At 57.7% G+C, this 24,054-nt stretch overlaps 1 protein-coding gene across 1 annotated transcript in view; it reads right to left on the minus strand.

Annotated features, from left to right (window-relative positions):
• EDC4 (enhancer of mRNA decapping 4) overlaps positions 1–24,054 on the minus strand; it is a 53,895-nt gene that overhangs the window by 2,676 nt on the left and 27,165 nt on the right. The window contains exons 11-27 of the mRNA XM_065416362.1: positions 23,310–23,412; positions 21,121–21,301; positions 20,536–20,608; positions 19,823–19,914; positions 18,984–19,180; positions 16,152–16,240; positions 14,945–15,098; positions 13,348–13,811; positions 11,596–11,697; positions 10,641–10,793; positions 8,151–8,153; positions 7,672–7,883; positions 6,023–6,178; positions 4,711–4,826; positions 3,067–3,232; positions 1,883–2,069; positions 729–948 (exon numbers count right to left, since the gene is read on the minus strand). Coding sequence (XP_065272434.1) covers positions 729–948; positions 1,883–2,069; positions 3,067–3,232; positions 4,711–4,826; positions 6,023–6,178; positions 7,672–7,883; positions 8,151–8,153; positions 10,641–10,793; positions 11,596–11,697; positions 13,348–13,811; positions 14,945–15,098; positions 16,152–16,240; positions 18,984–19,180; positions 19,823–19,914; positions 20,536–20,608; positions 21,121–21,301; positions 23,310–23,412 — 2,668 coding nt within the window. The remainder of the gene's footprint in view (positions 1–728; positions 949–1,882; positions 2,070–3,066; positions 3,233–4,710; positions 4,827–6,022; positions 6,179–7,671; positions 7,884–8,150; positions 8,154–10,640; positions 10,794–11,595; positions 11,698–13,347; positions 13,812–14,944; positions 15,099–16,151; positions 16,241–18,983; positions 19,181–19,822; positions 19,915–20,535; positions 20,609–21,120; positions 21,302–23,309; positions 23,413–24,054) is intronic.

Consider the following 24,054-nt stretch of genomic DNA (forward strand, 5'->3'; position numbering starts at 1 on the left):
AGCACTACAATGGAGGGAGGAGGCCCTGCTGCATGCTGGGGCACAGCTGAACGCCAGCCTTCCTGCCCAGAGGTCTCAGCTCACTCAACGCACCAGCTGAAAGGCGCTTGGGGGGATGCACCACGCATGGCAAGGACAGCTGTCTCCACTCAGGAGCCCCAGGACTGGAGCAGCGGATTGAGACTGCAGGCCTCAGCACAGCTGCGTGGGGAGCTCGCTCGGTGCACTGCCTCCACCGTCCATGCATGTAGCCCCTTCGCTCCCAGGAACACCATGAGCATGGCCTGCATTCATTCAGAGCGCGGGGCGGGGGAAACCAGGGTAGGATGGTGCTCAGATCCCACCTGGGACCAGGAGAGGAATCTATACACTACAGTTCTGCGCCCCCTGCTGGCTCAGTGGCAGAGTAACAGTGCCCGGCCCTTACAGATGTTGGTCTACAGGGGTCAAGCACATCCGTTACTTTAATACACAGCACTACAAGGCTTTCTATGGTCAAGGGCTTCACAGTTAACCCTTCACCTGCCCCACCCCAGCGCCGTCAGAATGGGAAGCACCGGCTCCACAATGCTGCAGTGGCCAGAGCTGCCGACCCCAGGGGAGCCTTGGCAAAGCCTGGCTCCTGAGGAGTTACAGCAGAACAAGGGGGCCTCTCCTCCCTTGGGCAGAGCCAGGGGACACGTCTTGGTGCCTCTGGGAGGATCAGGCCTACGTGGCAGCCTGCGTACCTGCTGGAAAGCCTGGTTGAGGCGGCCCTGCTGCAGCAGCTGCAGGACGTGAGTCTGCTGAGACTGGAAGTCCAGGTGAGCAGAGGGGATGGGCGTGCCTGCTGCGGAGCGCATGGCCTGCACGATGCTCGAGGTGACGGCCGCTTGCTGCTCCTTCATGGCCAGGCTCACCTCGCCCTTGATGACCCTCTGCACCTGGGTCAGAATAGAGTCCTGCATGCTAGAAACAGAGGGAGGCGTGAGAACAGGACGGAGCTGCCAGGGATTTCGCTGCTCTCGCACTGGTCAAGCAGGGCTCCAGCTATTAGCATAGGCGCTTTTCACAGTTTACGTTCGCATGAGCCCCAAGGGTTAACATGAAGTGCTTCGGTGCCCAGGCACAGACACTAAGTACCTGGAATTCGGCAGAGCCCCTGCACAGGCACCCTGGGGCTAGGAATCTGCAGAAGAGGCATTCGTTAGCGATCAGATGTTTGAACTTCTGAATGCATCTGGTGCTGCTGAAAGGCCATAGAGATCCACAAGTCTCCACTCAAGCCCGTGACAGGGGAGAGTTAGTGCCAATGCAGAGGGTGCTCTCTGAGATGTGGACACCTGTCTGCCGGGACACGGGCCCCAGCTCATGATGGGCATAAAGGGCCAAACTCTGGCCAGCTGCAGCCATGTCAGACCAGCGGAGACTTCCCAGTGGGACAGGAGAATCCGCTCTCGGGCAAGGTACATGCTGGGCTGGCTGGAAACACGCAGGGATGCTGCCCTCCAGGCCTTTCAACAGCGAGAGTCGAGGATCAGCTCCCCCAGCTGCAAGTTTGTTTCACTGCTGGGGTCCCCCTAGATGCCCAGGCATGCGCTGCTGCAGAACAGGGGGGAGAGTGAGGAATTCCCCCAGGTTGGCTGAGGACATGGCGCATCAGGGAGACGCTGCGAAGAGCAGCATCAAATCAGAGTCCTTATGGAAGGGAGTGGCTGTGCCCATGGTGTGCCCGGGGCAGCGTGTGCGTGCCAGGGACCAAGCCTCCATTTAGAACGAAGAGGCAGCTGCATGTTACAGAGAGAGCCACAAGCCGGGTCTTTGGCACACCCCCCTGCTGCCCTTGCCCGTTCCTCCTGCACATCCAATCCAGCGGAAGCCCCAGACCCAATGCCCGACTTACTTGCCCACAATGACGTGCAGCTGATGCTGCACTTCGGTGTGCACGCTGGTGGTGACGGTGGAGGCCAGCTGATCTGTGCTGCTCTGGAAGGTGCTGATCAGCTGCCGGAGCTGGCCCAGCAAGGAGTCTCGGGCCTCCTGCTCTCGCGCCTTCTTGTTCTTCATGTGAGTCTCGAGCTGCTGGATATCTGCAACAGCCAGACGGTCCCTCAGAGGGCTGCCAATCACCATGCCACCCCCAGCAGAGCCCAGCCACTGGGGGGCTACCAAACCCTGCGTGTGATCTGTGAACGCCAGGCTCCTCCCCATCAGGCACAAAGGGCCGTGTGCCTGGCAGAACAGCGAACCCGACAGGTTCTGAGTGGTTGGGCTTTGCTGGGCTGTTCCGGCGGGGCAGGGCAGGGCAGGGTGTATACTACAGCCCAATAAGGCCACAGGACAGGCACTCGGGACATTTCCTAGGCTGGAGCCAGGAGCGGGGAGGCCTGCAGAGATCAAAGGGGCTATTTCGTAACTGATTTTGTGGTTCAGAAGATGGTCTGATCAAAGGCAATGGGGATGCAAGCTCTGCAAAGGAGCAGCAGCCTTTGAGAGCTCGCAAGGGAAGGGAGGGGCCTGCCGGCCTGGGGAACGTGTCGCTGGGCGAATGGCTGGAGTCAAGCAGTGCCTGTGGGCTGGGGTCGGAGGAGCAGGTTGCCCGACAGCACGCTGGGGAGCAAGCTCAGGGCTCGGCTCACTGGGGGGTGCAGACAGGCAGGGACGAGAACCCCTTGTGCAGCACTGCACAGTCCCTCCCAGCCATCCTGGGGTGCCCAGGGGAGCTCACTTCCTCCGGCAGCATCCCAGGTTGGCCACTGACAGACAGGGTCCAGCGTGGACACGGTCCTGCCCTGCAGCTGAGCAAGAGAAATGGCTGGTACAGTGGGGCTATCTTGCCAGCAGAACTAGAGACACGGCCCAGCAGTCTGAGAACGGGACTGGGAGCCAGGCGCACCCCAGATCTAATCTGAGCTCTTAATGTCCTCTCCAAGCTCCCCTCACCCCTTCCTGTTTCCCCATCTGTAGAAGCGGGATTACACTTCCCTTCCTCATGGAGCGGCCGTGAGGAGCAGTGATTCTCCGTGAAGCTCTCTGCCGAGGAACCGCGCTACAGGAGGGCAGATCTCGGTTTCCAACAGGACTCACATTCCTGCGTCCCCTGCTTGAAGGTGTCGTTGATTTGCTGGAACATGGACTGGCAGCTCTTCTCAAACGCCGGCAACACAACGCTCTGGAACGCCTCCCTGTACGCCGACTGGATGGGCCCCTGCAGAGCATCCACCGCTGCCCTCGCAATGGCATCTGTCAGGTTCTTGCAAGAACACACGAGACCCTGAGTTTAGCATTTTCCTGCTGCACACCTCGGATGGAGGCACTTTGTCTCCCCCTGCCCATCTGCAAGCCCTTGGGCAAGCCAGAAGCAGTTAACCCCCCTTCCATTTGCCTTGGGCCACGAGACCACCAAGCCTAAGCGTTGACACTACGATCTGATGGCTGGGGGACCTGAACGAGTGCGCCCGAAGGAACATCCAGGAGCAAAGAGGAGCAAACACAGCAGTGATCTTCCACCCAAAGCAGAGCGAGCCTGGACACAGCAACCCCACGGGAGGGAAATCGCTGCCCATCTGGAGAGCGACGGGAGCGCGAGCACCGAGCAGCAGGAACTTGGACTCTGGGAATTCACTCTGGTTAGCTTAGACCAGGGGTTCTCATGCGACTGCCCTGCCCTGCCATTGCACTGCGACCCCTTCCGACAACAAAATTACTCCATGACCCTGGGGCAGAGGGGGCCGGAGCCCAAGCCCCAGGTCTCAGCAAGTCTAATACTGGCCCTGGCCCGACCCACAGCTTGAGAACTGCTGGCTCAGACCAACACAGTCTGAGAGAAAGCAGCTGGATGGCCATAAATCAAAGATCATGGCAGTGTGTGAACTTTGGTGGTGCGGGGGGGGGGAGGTTAATGAATAAAATGGCACTGTGCCAAGTCTTGGGGGACCCCAGGAGGTGGGGTTAGTTCCCAATTTAACATCTTCATTAGTGATTAGTCTGAAGGGGCATTGCGAGCTTGTCAGACACTCTGGAGGCGGCTGCAAACGCTCGTGAGCAGAGAGGAATTACGCGTACAGGGCTCTGATTCAACACACAGGCAGGAAACAACAGGAGATTCCACTTGGGAAAATGCAGCTAAACCGCACTGGGAAAAACACCCCGACACTCATGTGACGAGGGACAGAGCAGCTGCCCCTGGCCCCGGATCGCCACCACTCGCCACCCCGGCTAGATCTGAGCGATGGGACGGAGAGACAACGCAAAGTGTCAAACACCGTTCTCCCATCCGGCTACCTGCTGCCCTGCTCACGCTGAGAGGCAGCCCTGGTGCCCGTCACCTGCACATGCCAACGGCTCCCACTGGCCTTGGGGTGAAGTGCAGGAGCAGACTTGCCGACCCAGGCTGGCTGCACTGGGGCTGGTCCCGACACTGAGGCACAGCTTCTGGGCCTGAGCCTGTTTTCAGCTCCCGGGGGAGGCGAAGGCACTTTCGGGAATGATCGCTGGCCATGGGTTCAAACACGCAGTGCCCTCCTGGACAAGGAAACTAGGCAGAGCAAGGCCTAAGGAGCGGAGCTGGTGCCTGGCTCCACAACGATCCTGACAAGGGGTCTCATCTGCCTATGCTTGCAGCTAAACTGTGTTCAGCCCCTGCTGAGGGCAGGTAATGCGTCAGCTGTGGGTGGCTCGCCCCAGAAGGGGAACGCAGGATGGCCAGGCGGTTGTTGGTCTGGGCCTTACCTTTGATTTCACTAGCTTGGTGACGTTTTCCTTCAGTGTCCCCTCGACAGCCGTGAGCTTGGCGGCAATCGTATTGCTCAGCTGCCCAGTGACAGGGTCCAGGCTCTTGGAAATGCCTGGGCAGGACACAAAGGAAAAGGTGACCCGGGTTCACCCGAGTGCTTTGGCTTTTCCCTTGCTGGGAGGGGGCCATGGCACCCAGTATCACCTCAGGCCTGGTCTACACAAAACCTCATCGTCCTCAGGGGTGTGAAAAATCCACCCTCGAGCACCGCAGCTCTGCCGACCCACCGCCTGCTGTCTAGGTGGCTAGGTCAGGGGTGGACAAACGTTTTGGCCCAAGGGCCACATCTGGGTATGGAAATTGTATGGCGCGCCATGAATGCTCACGAAATTAGGGGTTGGAGGGTGGGAGGGCTCCGGCTGGGGGTGCGGGCTCTGGAGTGGGACTGGGGATGAGGGGTTGGGGGTGCAGGTGGGTGCTCCAGGCTGGGACCGAGGGGTTCAGAGGGCAGGAGGGGGATCAGGGCAGGGGCAGGGGGTTGGAGCGTGGGGAGGGGTTCAGGGGGGCAGGCTCCAGACGGCACTTACCTCAAGCAGCTCCCAGAAACAGCGGCATGTCCCCCATCCAGCTCCTACACGGAGACGCAGCCAGGCAGTTCTGTGCGCTGCCCTGTCTGCAAGCGCCGCCCCTGCAGCTCCCATTGGCTGCGGTTTCTGGCCAATGGGAGCTGCGTGGGCAGCGCTTGGGGCGGGGGCAGCGTGCGGAGCCCTCTGTCTGCCCCTACGCGTAGGAGCCGGAGGGGGGACATATCCCTGCTTCCGGGAGCTGTGCGGAGTTGGGCAAGACCACAACCCCACTCCCTGGCTGGAGCACCAGAGCGGGGCAAGCCCCGGACCCCACTTCCTGGCGGGAAGCTCGAGGGCCGGGTTAAAATGTCTGGAGGGCCGGTTGTGGCCCCTGGGCCATAGTTTGTCCACCACTGGGCTATGTCAATGGACGAATGCTTCTGTCAGCCTAGCTACCATCGCTTGGGGAGACAGAGTTCCTATGGCAACGGAAAAACCCTTCCTCGCTCTACTTTATGCCCGGCATGTAGATGGGGCTCAAGACCCCTTCCAGAGCAGCACATCCCTCCCCCAGGAGCTCCTGCGAGCCCGTCACAGCTCCCCGTCTCCAGAGAGGTGTGCGATGCCAGGAGGTTGGCAGGGCGAAGCATGTCCTGCCCCACCTATCGCCGCCCCGCAGCATGCGGCTTCACAGCTCCCTGCTGGGCCCATGCTGTACACACTACCCTGCATCAGCACTTACACTGGGGCACCGTCTTCTTCATCTCCTCGCGGATGGTCCTCTCCAGGCGATTGCACGCAGCAGTGGAGAGGGACTGCGAGAGCTGCTGGGACAGGTGCTCCTGGAGCTGCCCATTCCGCTGCTGCCCCTCTGTCAGAGCTCGGTCCAGCCTCCGCTCTGGAGGTCACATGTTAAGGAGCAACAGCCTCCAGGAGATGCCCTCTCCGATCCCGGCACTCCTATCCCTTGGTGATGGGCACTGGCCAGACACACTATCTCCTGCACCACTGCGGCTTCCAGAAGAGCTAGCCTGGGCCTTCGGTAACGGGGGACTCCAGGATACGGCTGCATTAGATCCTATAACCCACCTGCCAGCAAACAGGTCACTGGAGGGCTCAGGGAAATGGAGAAAGCAACAACTTTTCCCTCTTGCTCTCCAGAAGGGATCAAGAGCAGTAACTTGAACCAGGCACAGTGCAGGCTGGTCAGCACCCCTGCACAGCATCCCTGCTATTCCAGTGCTGGGACCCCACACAGCTCTTCTGGTGCCCCCCAACCTACACCGCAGCATCCCCCAATCCAGCCCTGGGACCCCACACAGCTCTTCTAGTGCCCCCCAACCCCACACCACAGCATCCCCCCCAGTCCAGCCCTGGGACCCCACACAGCTCTTCTAGTGCCCCCCAACCCCAGCCCGCAGCATCCCCCCCATCCCAGCCCTGGGACCCCACACAGCTCTTCTAGTGCCCCCAACCCCGGCCCACAGCATCCCCCCGTCCCGGCCCTGGGACCCCACACAGCTCTTCTAGTGCCCCCAACCCCGGCCCACAGCATCCCCCCATCCCGGCCCTGGGACCCCATACAGCTCTTCTAGTGCCCCCCAACCCCAGCCCGCAGCATCCCCCCCAATCCAGCCCTGGGACCCCCCACAGCTCTTCTAGTGCCCCCCACCCCACCCCGCAGCATCCCCCCGTCCCAGCCCTGGGACCCCACACAGCTCTTCTAGTGCCCCCCAACCCTGGCCCGCAGCATCCCCCCCATCCCAGCCCTGGGACCCCACACAGCTCTTCTAGTGCCCCCCAACCCCGGCCCGCAGCATCCCCCCCATCCCAGCCCTGGGACCCCACACAGCTCTTCTAGTGCCCCCCAACCCCACACCACAGCATCCCCCCATCCCAGCCCTGGGACCCCACACAGCTCTTCTAGTGCCCCCCAACCCCACACCACAGCATCCCCCCATCCCAGCCCTGGGACCCCACACAGCTCTCCTAGTGCCCCCCAACCCCACACAGCGGCATCCCCCCATCCCAGCCCTGGGACCCCACACATCTCTTCTAGTGCCCCCCAACCTCACACCACAGCATCCCCCCCAATCCAGCCCTGGGACCCCACACAGCTCTTCTAGTGCCCCCCAACCCCACACCACAGCATCCCCCCATCCCAGCCCTGGGACCCCCCCACAGCTCTTCTAGTGCCCCCCAACCCCGGCCTGCAGCATCCCCCCCATCCCAGCCCTGGCACCCTTGAGCAGTGACTGCTGAACTCCGAGGTGGTTTTATGGGGTAGACGTATGGCTGCTGGGACTGATGTCTCTCCCGCAGCACCGCTCACCCCAGAAGGGCCGGCCCCGTGGCACGCTGGCCCCAGGAGGGGCTTGCCAGGAAGGATACGCTCTTGTTCTTGCTGAGAATCAATCACTCGTTCCATGTGACCCATGAGGGAGCTCTGCACAGCATCCAGGTGGTCAGTGAGTCTCTGCATTAATTCCATCTGGTTCTGTCTCAGCTCTGTGAGCTCCCTCTGTTGGCTCCGCAGCAGAGACATCAGCTCATCCTGGCACTCGGCGGTCACCTGTTCGCAGACAAGGCAGCCAAATGATACGCTCTGTGCCCACTGGCCACCGCATCGGTACTGTGGTCAGCAGAGAGCTTGAGCCCCTGCTAGGGAAACCCAGGGCCAGTTCACCCACCACTTAAGCCCAGGAGCAAAGCTCAACACAACCAGGATATGATTCAGGGCCAGGCCCAGGCCTCAAGGAAGCCAAGTGGCAAAATTCCCCTCGTCTCCAATAGGATCCGCAGTTTGCCTTTACAGGAGCACACTGACGAGACAGCAAAACACACCAGGCCCCAGGGTCCCTCCAGGCGACTCCCTGACCTAAGAGACTGAGCTGGTTGGGAGCGAACCCCGCCCAGACCTTCCCAGGCTGGCTAACGCCAAAGCTTTTGCTCCCCAAAGGTGATGTGCAAACCAGAGCCTAGGCCCCTCGCTGGATCCCTGCAGCTGCCTACAAGACTTTGAGGATGTAGGTCTCCGCTGTCAGAGAAGAGGAAAGCCCCGGGATTTAAACAGCTGACCTCAGGCACTTACGATGGGGCAATGCATTGTTTGGGGGGTGCACCGCCATTCACAGGGCCAGCACCATGGCACTTCCTCTAGCTCAGGAGGGGAAGTGGCTCTGGCCAGCTCCATGCCTGGAGGAAGGGGAAGTTATTTTGGAGAAGTTCTCTGGCCCATATTATCCAGATGGTCAGACTAGATGATCACATTGGTCCCTTCTGACCTTGGAATCTACGGAGGTGCTTCATACCCATCAGCGGGAGCCAGGCTTTAACCTAGAGGGAAGCCATCTGAAAGGCCAACCCGGCGCTACAGACAGCAGACCCCACTCGAGAGGCTGGCTGAGCCCTCATAGCGTTCCAAGGGCATCCCAATGAGTCCTAAAACGTGGTCCCAGCACGCTCTCCATTGGACACGGAGGTGCTACCAGCAGAGATAAGGAGCTCTAACAGGCCAGAGCTGCTCTGTCCTAATGGGGCTAGGAATGCCTTGTTTTCCCATTGCTGGTGCACTCAACGTGATTTCTATTCATCTCATGCAGGAGCAAATACCAGAGCTGTGGCTGAGTAGGATGGATTGGAAAAAGGAGGACCATGTATATGCGAATCAGATGTGGTAAGCTGCACAGGAAGCCACTGGTTTCACCAAGTCTGGGCACCCCTCTCAGACCATCTGCAAGCCACAGAGCTAAGCAAGTTCTGCAGGGCCTTAGTGAGCAGCGAAGCACAGCTAGCATGCCCTGCCTGCTCACGCAGCACAGGCCCCCGGCTCCGCAACAGACGCTGAGGGAATTGGGACGGGCTTTCCTTTAAGTCATCAGTGAGCTGGCTAACAAGCAAGCAGGTGATGGAGCGTCGGATCCCCACTGGGACTAACCTGGCGATCACATGACCTCGGGGACTGGGTCACATCCCTGGAATTAAAAGAAGAGTTACCATAACCATGTGAATTGCACCCAGCCCGGGGTCAGAGTCTTTCACCAACACTGACTGAGCTGGGTGGGAGCTTTTGATTACTCCTAGAACTCTCACCCCCCCCCCCCCCCCCCCACCATCCAGCACCTGTCCCCCTTTTGTCTCGTTCCACCACCAACACAAGAGCACCAGGAGGGTACAGAGTTCATGTTGGTACAGAACTGTATCAAAGCCAAGAATTACCACCCCTAGTGAGTAAGACTCAAGGGACCCCCTACACTGCTCCTCTAGATGGGCTGGTTTGACACAGGGCACCTACTGGGCCTGGCCCTTTGGCCTGAAGGTCACTGGCTCCCCTGATGTTCACACAGCATGAGCACAGCCTAGGCTGTTCAGCCTTGACTGAATTTGGGGGCAGAGAAGTCATTCCCCTGACGTTATTTGCCCAAACATCAAGAGGGCCGTTTTCTCGGTTTCTTATAGAAAAAAATCGGATGCACATTTTGAAGTTCTCAAAGAGTGCCTGTAACGACTATCTGGAGCCACACGCTGCAATATGGACTGAACAAAGAGAACACGGACTTGGTTTGTTAAGCAGGAGAGACCAGTTTGGCTCCTGCAAACCCATGACTCCGTGTTGAGCCAAACCTGGCAGGAGGGAGGCGTGCGCTGGCAGCTCACAGCCTGGATGGCCCACAAGCACTACAGCTGTCTGAAGAGGACTGGGGCATGGGAGTAGAAAGCCATTTGCAGAGGTTGCACTGATTTTCCTGTACACAGGACATAGCACATTGGACTGCGCTACCCGATCACCTCCTCATGGGCTGACCCTTCAGCTGGCCAAGTTTCAGCCAGAGCACATTCATACACTCAAGTTTCAAACACAGACATAGCAGGCAGGTGCCAGACGTTACTGCATGTGGCCACTGTGGTTGGGCCTAGAAGCCACCCAGATCAGAGCTCTGTTATGCTGGGTGCTGGAAAACATTTAGAGAATGACCGTCCTGAAGAAGCCTTCCCCGAAGTGGGGCAGATGGCTCTGCCATGGGACAGCACAGGAGTAGAAACAAGGCTGTGTACCCCTCCCATCTCATCGTAATGAACCTGCCTCCCACAAGTTCTTCTGAAGCCTGTGCTGGCCCTGCAGCCCCACCAGAAGGGTAGGACAGAGCCTGCTCCCATGCCCCTCTGGGATGGCCACTCTGACTGGGCAATGCAGCGCTTTCACCAGGGCTGGCAGGTTACTGCTCACAAAGCTCAGATCCCCATGAGCAGACAGCCGCAGCTCTAGGGCACTGCTGGCTAGCTTAGCGGCTAGCGGGTTTCTCAGATTGTGACCCTGTGCTGCCAATCCCGCAGCTGTCTGCCCTGGAAGCCCAGCGTACCCGTCATCTTTCTTGCCCTTCCGTTTGAGCTTGGGGGAAGCCCGAGGGGACACCTTGGCTTTCCAGTCCTTCACAGGCAGCCTCTGTGCAGATGCTTTGGCACCAAACCCGCCTGATGTAGAAGCCAGACTTGCAACTTCATCATCATGGTCACTGCAAAAGAAGACCAGGGAGAGGAGGTTGCTAGCAGTAGTGGGGAGAGCTACCCTGCCCTACAGCCACCCAGGTCGTCAATCCAGACGAGTCCGCAGGGCCCAGCATGAAGCGCTCCACCTTGACCCAAGGAACCAGGCTGCTCAGATCAAGATGAAGTATGGCATGATGGGACCTGTAGTCTCTGCATTAGGCCCGGCTGCAGAGGTCTCTGAGTGCTCCCTAGTGTGGAATTCACTGACTCAGGAGGGGACCAAGCACAGCACACCTCTCAAGCTGAGAGGCTGAAGGTGCCGTAACCCAGTGAGAACCACGACGTGGAGAGACCGAGGGAGTCCAGGCAGTAACCGAACGCCGCACTGATGTGGGGCTGACCCTGCCAGGCCTCTGGCAGCAGCTCTCCCATTGAAGGCAGTGAGAATTCGGCATGTAGGATCAGCCCCTGGGGGTGAAGGGCGGGTCGTGACTGGGCAGGATCTTGGAGAGCACAGCAGTGCCCTAGGGTACTCTTGATCTACCTTGCTTTAAATTCAAGGGCTGGGCTCCACCAAAACAGTGCCCATTAGTTGGTTTGCACTGATGATTGGACCAAGCGACACGAGCCACGCTCTGTCCACGTTCCCCTGTGCAACCCAGCGAGCACAACCCAGGTGATAGCATCTTGCGAGCCAGCCCAGCTCTCAGGATATGACTGGTTTCATGGCTTCCCTCGGGCCAGGGCTGGGGGGCAGGAGGCAAAGCAGATGAAGACTTGCCAAGGACAGGGACACAGAGTCCGTGCTGGGGACGCGCGTGCTGGTACCTTTGCTCTGCACTGGCATCCTGGCTGTCGTGCTGCAGCAGGTGGTAGCTGTGCCTGTGATAGGAAGAGCTCTTGTGCTTCTCTGCAATGTCATCCCTTGGGCTGGGGGAAAGGGAAACGCCATCATGAAACCATCTCCCGGCCGGGTTATCTGCTCAGTCCACTGCCTGCACAGCAGGGGGCCTGCTGAGAGCAGGCTGGGCTCTGAGCCCACACCGCTGGGGGGTTCACAGAGCCAGTGGGGTCTGACAGCCGGGCCCTGGCATAGTGGGTATCTGGGGGTCAGATGCTTGGGTGCGATCACACACACCCTTCAGAGCATGGGCGGGGCTGTAGATAAATAATAAAATAATATATGGAGATATACCTATCTCATAGAACTGGAAGGGACCTTGAAAGGTCATCAAGTCCAGTCCCCTGCCTTCACTAGCAGGACCAATTTTTTTGCCCCAGATCCCTAAATGGCCCCCTCAAGGATTGAACTCACAACCTGGAGGACGGGCACATTTTATAACCACCAGTGAACACCACGCTGCTCTCCCCCAGATGCAGGTGGTGCACTACGGTAGAGAGCATCCCCCAGCCGTTGCATTTTCACCTGTCCAGGGGAGTATTTCAGATCCCCAGACTCTGTGCATCAGTGGTAACAGCAAGAGGCTGTTGCCTGGACACTGGCGTGCCTGCAGAGTGCAGCAAGTTACAAGGCCTGGAGTCGGGGACCAGGAGAACCAGCCACCCTGGCAAGACTTTTCTAAACTCGCACCCTGGATCCAGACAGCCGACATGTCGGACATGAGAGCAGCGTGGAGGTCCAGGGTGGAAGGACGGCTGTGTCTCCTGTAACTCGGGGGACGTCTCTGGTCTATTAAGGAGCGGTGTTGGCAGGCTGCTGGCCTCGTTCAGAAGGATGGAGGCTGCAGGGCTCGCCCTGGGAGGTGCTGCCTCCCAATCTATGAGAGGCCTGGGGACAAATCAGGACATTCTGCTCCACTCCTGCCAGAGGAGGTAGGATCTGGCCAGCCCCGACATTCCAGACCTGCAGGGAACACCCCCAGCTGCTTGGGCTGGAAGAGTTTGTCTCCAAGACATGGCTACACATAACCCTTCTCTCAGGCTACATCTCTGTGCTTCCCAGCTCAGGCAGACGCGCCCTCAGACCTGCTTCGCCACGTGCATCAATCACAGCTACTCACTTCAGGGACTAAGTTTATCTGGCGTCTCTGTTACGGCTGGCTCTGCCGAGCCAGCCCAGTCACAGGTGAGAGACTCGTCAATCTCGTGCACTGGCAGCAGAACTGGCTCCCGAGTGCCAATCAGGTCCCCCCAACAGGGCTGCACAGGTGTTGCCAGGAGCAGAATTTGGCCTGCACAACCTTCATTCTGCTGGTCATGCACAAGATGGAAAGCCCCCAGCTTGACTTTGAGAACCCAGGGTAAGTGTGCGGGGCTGGCAGCTAGAAAAAGGGTTAAGGCACTGAGCTCCTTTGAGCCGGAGTGGGCGAGAAACAGACGCCCCCCCGTTATCCTGGAGTCCCTGTTGCAGAGTAGGGGTGCATGTTAAAACTGCCCTGGAGGTGGGGGACAGTGATGCTGAGCCTACAAAGTCGGGTGCAGAGAGAAGCAGCGTATTGGGGCTCTGAAAGGAGGGACGGCCAAGGCCCTGAAACACCAGTTTTCCACCAACGTGCCAACTGGACATGGCTAAGAACGTGCCCCCAAGTAAAACAGAGCAAAGCTCGCCCAGCCGGTTACCTGTCTGCTATGCTGTTCCTGGTTTCCCTGGTGATGTCGGGGGCCGCTGGCCACGGCTGGCTCACGACGCTGTTGGAAGATGCATTTTCCTGAGTTAAAGCAGTCTCCAGTAACGAGGGTGTGGTCAGCCTGTCCACCTCCACGGGGGCCATGTCGAGGGAGTGCTGGCTGTGCTCGGAGCTGTGCCGGTTCCTCGGGGACAGCAAGTGCAAGGCCGAGGCGGCCGAGGCCATGCTGTCCGCATGGTGGTTGGGCTCCAGCACCTCTGCAGGGAGCCCGGCCGGGGCTGCGGCAAAGCTGCGCTGCAGCGTCTCAGAGGCGATCTCTGGGATATCCTGGGACATGGCCGTGGAGGCTGAGGAAATGACGTCCGGGGAGCGCTCACGGGTGGGTGAGGCCTGGGCTACCACAAGGGGCTCCACTTCCTGCAGCTCCAGAGCCAGAGGGGGGTTTGCTGGAGTGACCTGACCAATATAAACAAGCCAACGTTCACTGTAATGCAGACACCCAAACCACACAAGCCGGCTCAAGGACCCTCAGCACCTCATGCCAGCCAGCCTTCAGGGCAGAGAGCGGCGAGACCCCCTCCTGGCCTTACTACTGCTGTGCCCCCAGGACAGGGCTGCTGAGGAGCCAGGCAGATGGGGGAGGCCCCCAGACATCTGGGCCTGATTGCATTCTGATCCTTTGCCGCTCCAGCACCCCTACTACCCGCCAGCACAGACCCAGCTGTCCAACGGGACAACTCTGTCCTTCCTGTGTGCTGTTAACTCCGTTGGGAGCAGCATTCACTAACCGGGGTCACACTGCACTGAGTCAGGGTTTGCAAACACTTCAGCACATAACACTGCCAGCCCCAGAGGTCCAGGGGACTGCACAGGTGAATCACGTACGTAAGTGCCCGCAGGACCGGGTCTAAGATTTCACGTTTCTCTCACCAAAGAGGCAAGACGCACTAGCTAAAGGGGCATCAGTTTAAAACACCTGTTTCCAGTTGAAGATTTCAGACTGATTGTCACAAGTGACATCTAAAGTCTCCAGAACTGAAAGAGATTTGAGGAGATGTTCCTCTTTCCGTTTGTTTTACTGGCTACAATCAGTTTCACGGGGTCTTTCCTACAGTCGGAGGGGCAGAAACATTTTAAAAGAGGAACTTCTTGTTGCAGGCCCAAAGCACAGGCAGCAGCAGACTCAACTCGGATTTCAGTGTAATCCCGCTCAGGAAATGGACAACGTCAGAGCAATCTGTGTTTCCTCTGAGTGTCTGGTAGCTTTCCCTGGGGTGCTTCCTTGACTCCCTTCCACTCAGCGACCAGTCTCCTAGCATGGGGAGTGACTGCTCCTAACGTCGCTGATGATGGAATAAGAAAAGTGACCCTGTGCTAGAGCTGCCCCCATTTTTAAAGCCGTGGCTTTTACGGACAGGCAATCTGCGACCACACATGCTGACACAGCAGCACCTTCCAGCCAAAAACAGAAACCAAACCTGCCAGCCACTCGGATGGGCCAGCCTGGGCTCCCTGGTGCATTCCAGCTGGCAGAGGATCATGGAAAGAAAGGGAGAGTTACCATGTGCCAACAGTGCTGGGAGCCTTACCGGGACAGGGGCCTTTGGGGTCAGCTTGTCAGGGAGTCCAGGGATAAGGACCGAATGGTTCCTAGGACTCGTCTGGAGACTGCTGCTACTGCTGCTCAGCGTCAGGCTGGTGTCCAACTGCATCTTTGGGCTCAAAGTCAGGTCCTCAGATGGCCTATACAGGGAGATGGAAAGAGCTGAGCACCGGATTTCGTAGGGTTGGTTCAGGCAGAGCCCCTGAGCTCAGGAACTGCGATTCCTGCTGCTCTTGGTCAATGCAGGAGCGCCTGGCCCCGGTTTAACCCAGTGTCCCCCAAGCTCTGTGGTTCCTCCCACCCAACAGGAGACCTTCCCTCGGTGTGACCACTCTTCCTAGACTAGGGACTGAACAGAAGAGCTTCACAACCTTGCTAGAGGGAGTCTGTTGGAACTCAGGGGGTCAGATCCTGAGAAGGGATTTGATAGCAGCCTTCAACTACCTGTAGGGGGGTTCCAAAGAGGATGGAGCTCGGCTGTTCTCAGTGGTGGCAGATGACAGAACAAGGAGCAATGGTCTCAAGTTGCAGTGGGGGAGGTTTAGGTTGGATATTAGGAAAAACTTTTTCACTAGGAGGGTGGTGAAGCACTGGAATGGGTTACCTAGGGAGGTGGTGGAATCTCCTTCCTTAGAGGTTTTTAAGGTCAGGCTTGACAAAGCCTTGGCTGGGATGATTTAGTTGGTGTTGGTCCTGCTTTGAGCAGGGGGTGGGACTAGATGACCTCCTGAGGTCCCTTCCAACCCTAATCTTCTATGATTCTTCTATGATCCTCTAGTCTAGCCCATCTCTGGGGGAGGAGAACAGGACACAGCAGGATTTGTCCTTGCCCTCCTCGCCCAAGCACTGAGGCTTCTATCCTATTATACTCTTCACCACCAGGAAGCTGTGCCTGATGTTCAGTCTAAGTGTCCCTCAGACTCCCAGTAATGCCTCTCTGTCCTTGGGGTCTGCAGCCTTCACTGCTCGCAAACTGCAACACTCCCTCCGGAGGAGCAGGGAGAGCAACCGAGCAGCGGTGCAATGGGAGAACCTCTCCGAGGCAGGAAACAGAGCAGGCTGCCTCTGCGCCACAGGGAAGGAGGCAGGTTCACTCAGCACTGCCGTAGAGAGTGTAACCCCTGGAGCGCCAGCCTGCTCTGCAGATGGGGCCCGACTCGGCTGGGAAGGACACGCACTCTGGCTCCACTTACCTGGGCACAGCGGGGTCAGTGACGGAAGCGCTGCTCATGGCTGTGACTGCAGTCAGGGAACTGACGCTGCTTCCCGGCGACATGGCAATCTAGCACAAACACAGATCCATGCTTTGAGAGGAGGCTCTGCCGCTAGGCCTCTCCCTGAGCAACTCCTGGCTCCCTCCACAGTCCCACTACGGAGCGTGCAGAAGGTGACAGAGACTCTCCCAAGATTCCAGATGTGCCTAGGGCACCAGTCAAGGACCGGGCCCCTTCGTGGCCTTTGACAGAACTGGGCATGAGGTTTTGGAGACCCAACTGCGGATCGGACGGAAAGGTCCTTCTGGGAGTTTGCTCCTTTCCTCTCTACTTGCTTTCCCTGCTGCAGAGCACTCACAGGTGGAGTTCGGCAGGGCTCAGCCCTGTCACCCCTCCTGTTCACACACACGCAGCTGCTAGAGGAGAAGGAGCTAAGCTGTTCCACTAGGAGGTGCCCAACACTCAGATCTACATCCCCTCGTCCATCCTGGATAGCGTGGTCCCTGGGCTCTCCCCGCACCTGCTACAGGAACAGACCTGGATGGAAGCCAAGTGGCTTGGCCTTGACTTAGATAAGTGCTGCCAACGGGTAGAGAGAAGCATCTAAATGAACTAATGGGGGACTGCTGGTCACCTTCTATGGGATGGGTATGTCTGACCATTGCTGTTACAGTTTCAGTGTGACCAAGGGACATCTTGAGTCCAAGGGGCAGAGGGCAAAAGGGGTGCATAAGGAATCCCCTGGGTCTGGTATTTTCATTCAAGTTCACCAAAGTGTGTCATGTGAGGTCTCTCACAAAACCCTGTCTCACACTGGGCATCAATATTATTGCAAAACGTGTATGGATGGTGTGAGAGGAGTAACGTATGTACACTGAAAATTAAGTTCTTAAAGTCTGTGCCTAGGGACTGGTGATCAGCAAAGGTGAAAAACAGGTTTTCCTCCAGAGAAGAGCTGTTTCTCCATCTATTTCCACGTAGATTAAGTATTGGATGTAAGTTCACTCATAAGTCTGAACCAAATGCTAATGAAGGACCGTGGAATCTTCCAGACAAGAAATTAAGAGGAAGAGGTAACCAGCAGGAGTTACCCTGTTTAGGGGTAGTACAACGAACTTCTGAAACTCTAACTAGGAGAATGGCCACGAGTGGCTTCAGGCCTTGGTTTCAGAACCATTTCAAGGGTCTGCCCAGGTGTAGACAGACAGCTACAAACCTTCCATAAGAGACAGGTTAGAATCCACACTTCTAAAACCAGAACACCGTGGTCGAGCTGCTCAATGTGGCAAGCTGCTCAATGTAGCCATTGTCACACTGGCATCACATCAGCCAGCCCTCGCTGCAGTCTGAGCACTGGGGACAACACGCAGCACCAGCCAGGTCACCCAGTGACATGCACAGCGACCTGGGAACATCTCCAGAGCTTGTGCAGGAAGACAGGGGAGAATGTTATAGCTCACTCCTCACAGCCAGCGTTTTGCATCAGCATGAGGCAGTACATCTGGCACCAAGACAGAGCAGCACCCCAAAGTGTCAGTGGGGCATGCTCCAGAGACACCTCACAGACCCATGCTGCAGAGCCACTGGTTCTACACATGAGGGAGCATTGAGGGGAACCATCACATCCAGTCTGTTTCCTCCTGTTGCCCCGGCAAAGCTCTGATACACAGAGACATGGAGGAAACACACGGTTTTGGATCGCTAAAGACACGAGGCTGAGTGCAAGAGCCCCACCTTCGCAAACTGAACCACCACTGGGATGACTCCCCACGCTAGGGATGAGAGAGCAGAAAGGCCTATCACGCTGGAGCACGGTCCTGGGGAGTGCTCATTCCCTGGTACGAGAGATGTCGCAGAAGTGAAAGCAAAACCTGAGTCGTCTCACCCAGAAGAAAAGGCACAGAAATGATTCAACTGAACTGTGCGCTCTCCAGTGGCTTCCCAGGCTGCACACATGCCCTCTGTCATGCTCCCTAATGAGGTTGCCCTTGCGGGCACTGCCAAGAGTTGGGGGAGTGACGCTGTGCCAACTGGGGCGCCCTCAGCCATTTAGAAACATGGGGATTTTCCCTGCTACTTGGCCAGAGAAGAGAGTCCTAAAAATGGGCTTGTTTCTTCAACACACACTAAAGCCTGCTGGGCAATGGTGCAGATTCCCCGGCACCTCTAAAGCAAGCCAGCTTTGTAGACCGAGAGTCCTCTCTGAGCAGCCAGCAGCAATAAAGACAAGCTCTGGGGAGCACACCCAGGCCACTTCAGAGAGGGGCAGCCATTGCACACAGCCCTTGGGAGGGGATCTCCACCCCAGAAGCTAAACCCCACAAAGCCAGAACATGCTGCCACACCGCCAGCTCACTGGTTTGCGGACGGGTCTTGCACCAAAGATGCTCAGGTCCCATCTTCCTGCTGCTCATTGCAGGTCTCTCTCAGCATGAGCTTGGGTCAGCCTGGCATTTTAAGGTGCCACAGCCCACGCTGCTAAGCTCTGGGCTCCCTTCCTCATTAGTGTATTTGCATCTCAACCCTGCGAGAAGCAGGAGTACTGCAGTTTCCTCCCCCAAAAGAAGCCTTGCAGGAAACCTCTGGGATTCAGGTTGTTTGGTCCTAGGAGCCAAGATTTCCTGGTGGACTTTCCATAAGCCAACTGCAAAGGGTAAGAAAAGGCTAAGAGCTCTGAGCGCTTCCTATGGTTTGTACACTAGATTATCTGGACTACCCGAGTTATCACAGTCCAGGTGGGATTCCTCAGCGCGCAAAATCCCAGACCGTCCCCTACATTCCCCACTGGCTCCACCCATCACATCCGGCTACCTGCTGAAGAGATGTGCTTGGGGTCATGAACGCATCTGGGGTCATCAGCTTGGGTTTGGCATCGTTGGAGAGGGCAAGAAAATCCGCTGGCACAGGCAGGTCTGCAATGCGCCGTAAGTCTGGTTGGGAGCCATGGACGGACCCCTTCTCCGATCCCAGCCCTTCTGCGCCCAGGTCAGCCAAGTGGTCTGGAAACGCTTTAGAGAGATACGTACAAATTAACCTTAGAGAGCTTCCAAAGAAGCCAGGCAGGGAGGGTTTTATTCCTACAAAGCACGAGTTATACCACTTCCACCAGTCCAGGCGCCAAAGGACTGAACTGGCAGCCCACGGCTGTCACAGTCAGGGCATGGAAGCAACCTGATGGAGGAGGAACAGACTCATGACCTTTGCCAGAGAAGAGGGCGCATGCCAAGGAGGGCATGTGATCCACACACAAGCTTCCCTGCAAATGGGTTTGAGTGGCACAGCAGCAATACAGGGCAATACACCCACCTGGGGCCAGCCTTCAATCCCTCCTCTGCCCTCCTCACCGAGACCTGTCCTGCCTGAGCGCAGCTTCCCCAGGAGGAAGTCCCAGACCAGCCAGAAGGCGCACCACAGAGCACACCAAGCACCTTCATCGCTGAACATGCTCTGTGCTCGGCCTCAGCTCTTTAACCTGCCTGGCCTCCCACGCCCAGCTCAGCAGTCAGGATGCCCTCGGGGTAACAAAGTCAGGAGCCCACCAAACATCCCTTCCAACCTCGCTGAGGCTGCCAGCAATGATGGAGACACAATGCCGGGAAGCTCAAAGCACCAGATGGTTCTGGCCAGAACCCCCGACTGAAGGGCCTTACCGAAATCTTCATGGGAGCCGTGGGGAGGGATCGGTGCAGCCATATCTGGACTATGAAGAGGTTGGAATCGGATCTGCACATCCTGCAGGGCCCTGTAACGTTCCAAAATGCTGGGTTAGTTCACACATCAGCCACAGAGCCATAAATCGCAGCGATTCCCCTTCCTGGAGCTGGTCCTGGAAAGCGCTTTAGTATTTTCTGCCTATTAAGGACGAAGTGGGAGTCCCCAGTCAGTGCTGCCCTGCCTCAGCTCAGCCCTTCCTGTGCTGACCACACCTGAAAGCTGTCCAGACTCAAGCCCCAGGCAGCCACATGGCAGGTCAGCACTAACCCAACCAGTCCTGGCCCCCAAGTCAGCAGAAACGTTCAGCTGCTGACACATTGTGCAAAGGCTCAGAGCTCGAGAGTCCACAGGAAAAGACACGGGAAGCATTTTAAACGGAGCTAGGAAGAGACCTAGGACCCACTACCCAGTCAGGCCTGAGGCCTCCCAGGCCAAGGATACTCTCCATGTCGACTGCTCCAGTGGGTTTCATACTGAGGGACAGGACTGGGGGATGTGTGCGGGAACAGTGGGTGATGACATCCCCCCCCGCAAGCAGAGAACAGCTAGTGACCCTGATGGCCAAGGGGGTTTTAGGAAGGAAGGTGCGCACTGGCCAGCACTGGGACGAGCAGGCCAGCTGTCCGAACCACGCCCTATGCATACTCACTTGGTGTGGACGCAGAAGAGCTTGATCAGCACACCTGCCGCCAATTCGACAGCCCCAGCCCCCTGAGCCCCTTCTGGAAGAGAGACAAGAACTAGGAAGTGGGCTGCAGCATGGGGGGCTGCACATGTCCTTAGGCCTCAAGCTCTCGGGTAGCACAGGCCCTGAGGCGGAGCGCTCCCTTGTGCTCATTCAGATCTCAGATCTCAGTGAAACGGCACTTAAAATCCCCTCGCGCTCTTTCGGACTCTGCCCCTGCTTTAAACAGCCACCTCCTGCCTGTGCGCTCACACCACACAGATCCGTGGGAATGCCCCCTCCGCTTCTCCAAGCGCCATGCCAGAGGGCGAAATGGAGGCATCTAGAGGGATCCCAGTAGCAGTCACCCAGCGATCCTAAGCCCTGTGCCCTAGCCACGAGCCCATCCTCCTCCCCTCAAATCTGGGCCGCTCTAGGCAGGTCAGTATTGTTCTCCAGCACTGCCAGCTCATCAAGGGAGTTTCTCACTAATATATTCCGGCTGTGTCGCCAGGAAGCAGCCCCCAGAGCCTCCTCAGAAACAAGGGCTGGTTGCCCCTCGCTGCTCACCTGTGCTCAGGCTGTCGCTTTCCTCTTCAGCTGGGAGGACCTCCGTGTGCCGCAGCCGGCAGCGGCTCACCACCTGGATGCCGAAGCTCAGGACCGGGTGGGTGAGGAGGAACTCCGAGATGGAGCTGAAGTAAGCTCTGCCCTCCTCCTGGTTCTGCAAAAGCTCCATCACATACAGGACCTGGAAGCAGAGCACCAGAACCACCCTGCAACAACCCAAGTCGCTGGGGCTTTGGCAGCAGACTGCCAGGTGTGGTCAGAGAGTTCTACAACGAACGCACCACCAGCCTTCCCCTTGTACCCAAGAGTAGCTCCCACACGACCTCCCAGAATGTGCCACACAGCTTACCAGAGCCAGGCAAAGCTCTTTGGATCCAGGTGGCGCAATGTATGCTGGGAAGTGTAGTCCCCATGAGCTGCCCCTCTCTATTAGAGAGGTACCTGTCTAGGTGTTTGTCACCCATCATCATGGGATCTAGATCTGGCTACAGTATGTCCCATTTTTGCCAATTGCCAATGCAGCATCCCCACTGACGCCTATCGTTAGTGACAAAGTATTAAGTTTTAATTAGCTTAACAAAACCTTAAGTTCCACCGTCTAAATTCTGCCTCCTCCCTCCCACCCCAGCCGCCTTCAACAAAACGATCAGAGCGCATCCAGGCTTGCTACCCCAGCCCAGGACATCAGGGCTCAAGCCCTGTGTAAGTTACAATTTCACGGACGGCACAGAAATCACCAAATTAGCCCAATACTGTGATTTTTCCAGCAGCGGGGAGGTGGAAGCAGGCAGGTGGGTCGGGGGGGGGCGGCATGGTGCTATCCTGGGGGGGAGGAGGAAGCATGTCTCACCACATGGCAGGGCCAGCCCAGCTGAGGGCACTCTGCACTGAGCTCTGGCCCAGGCCACACCTAAGGCTTCCTGTCCAGCTGGCAGGGGGGAGGGGACAGCACTGACAATGTGGCGATTAGGAGCCCCAGCCCATCCCGCCCCACAGCAGCCCCCGGGAGCAAGACCAGATCAATCCCCCCACTGTAGCCACCCCTGCTGCTGCTTGCACACAAGCAGCTGTGTGCGGGAGCCCTGCCCTGGCAGAGGGATCGGGCTGGGGGGAGGGATCCTGGTCTCAGCTCCTCACCAGCCTGTGCTGTCTCCTCCGGGTTGTGCCACATTGTCAGTGCCACCCCTTTCTCCCTGCCAGCCGGACAGGAAGCAGCAGTGGCAGCCTGGGCACGGAGCTAGCCTGGCCCTGATCCCTGACCCAGCTTGGAGTGGCTGGCACCATGTGATGAGACAACTGACCTGCCACCTCCCCACTGTCCTCCAGAATGGGACCAGTCCACTGACTGCCCACAGGCAGCAGCCTTAGCAGGGATGTCTGCTTCCACCTGGTGGCTGTTGGAAAAATCGCAGCAGTCTGGGGGGCACTCGGCCACCACGATATCCTATGAAACTCGAACGTTCACCTGCAAAGCTGCTGGAAGTGTTTTTTAAAAGTCCATGATTGTCACAGGGCCCCAAACTGGACGCAGAGAGGGGAAGAAGCGAGCCCCTGTACTGGGCTACAGCACCAGCTGGGCTTTCCCACTAGATATCAAGGCCGCCTCAACCACCAGCGTAACAGGCCAGGTCCAGCGAGAACCAACAGACCTCTCAAAGCAAAGCAGTGCCTCTGCTCGGAGATAGCTGTGCTGCTGCCAAGCAGTGGTTACTTGGCATTGCTCTCTCTGTCCTCCTAAAAGCAAGGAGCTTAAACATGAAGGAAAGCCAGGGTCTTTTCCGCCACCCCGTTACAGAAGAGTACATCTGATGCCCCACGCTGAGAGCCCTGCCACTAGACAGGCACCCTGGGGCGGAGGGGTTAATGACAGAGCAAGAGCATATCTCAGAGTCACCCGGCTTTGAGGAGCTCAGTCGAAACATTACAGCACTGGGGGTCAGTTTCCTTCTCAAATGAGAATTTTTACTTTAACACCAGCATTAATCCCATGCCTCGCTCAAGGCCCCTTTGGGCCCAGGCAGCACCAGCAGAACCATTCTCCACCTTACAATGAAATGGTGCAGGCCGACTTTGCCTCTTTTCAGCAGCGAGTGCAGCCAGCCCTGCCGTAGTTGTGGTGCCTGCACAGGAGTCCCGATCTCCCTCCACCCAGCGTGGCTGAAGCAGCCAGTAAAGTGGGAGCCACCTACTTTTCTCTGCACGTCGCTCAGTATCAGGAATTCGGCAGAGAGGTCCAGGCAGGCTTTCAGACTGGGGGGAACACTCTTGGAACTGAAGATGTCAGGGGAAAAGCTGGGTTCCGCAACAGGAGAGAATACACAGAAGGCGAGAGCCATTAGCACAACTGAAGGCCTCTATGGCACAGCATTCCAGTTCGACTAAGAGCAGCTTAGCACGGTGCCTGTCAGATTTTCCGCTGCCTCTGGTAACCGAAGTGATGGAACCCCATGCAAACACGGGAGGGGAACTGGCAGAACAAAATCTCCCCTAACTATGGGCCTAAAGTGTTTAAACCGGGATGCCAGGCTAGTAAGAAGAGGGATCCTGGGATCGTGGGCTAAAACACAGCCCAGCAGCTGAGAGACCAGCTGGGCAAAGCACACCACCACTGGAGTACAGGGTAACCATTCAGCACTCAGCTGTGTTCTACTCAGTGGGTTGCGGGAGGGAGATTCCAAAGGAGGGTGATTCTCACGTCTGCATCCACTGGAGCTGCTTCCAGGGCCCACGATCCCCCAGCAGACAGCAGCTTTGGGGGGGATGGAGCACACAGGATTGGGCAGCCGTTCTCAGTGCTGGCTGGCTCCCCAGAGCAGTCTTGTGCTGCCCCAGTAACCAAACACTAAGCAGACAAAGCGACAGGGGAAGAGATGCTGGAACTCTCGCCACACCGGACGAAGCGAGCAGTCACTATTTACACAGACAATGCGTCGG

Source organism: Emys orbicularis, chromosome 14 (genome assembly GCF_028017835.1).
Source record: "Emys orbicularis isolate rEmyOrb1 chromosome 14, rEmyOrb1.hap1, whole genome shotgun sequence".
NCBI lineage: Eukaryota > Metazoa > Chordata > Testudines > Emydidae > Emys > Emys orbicularis.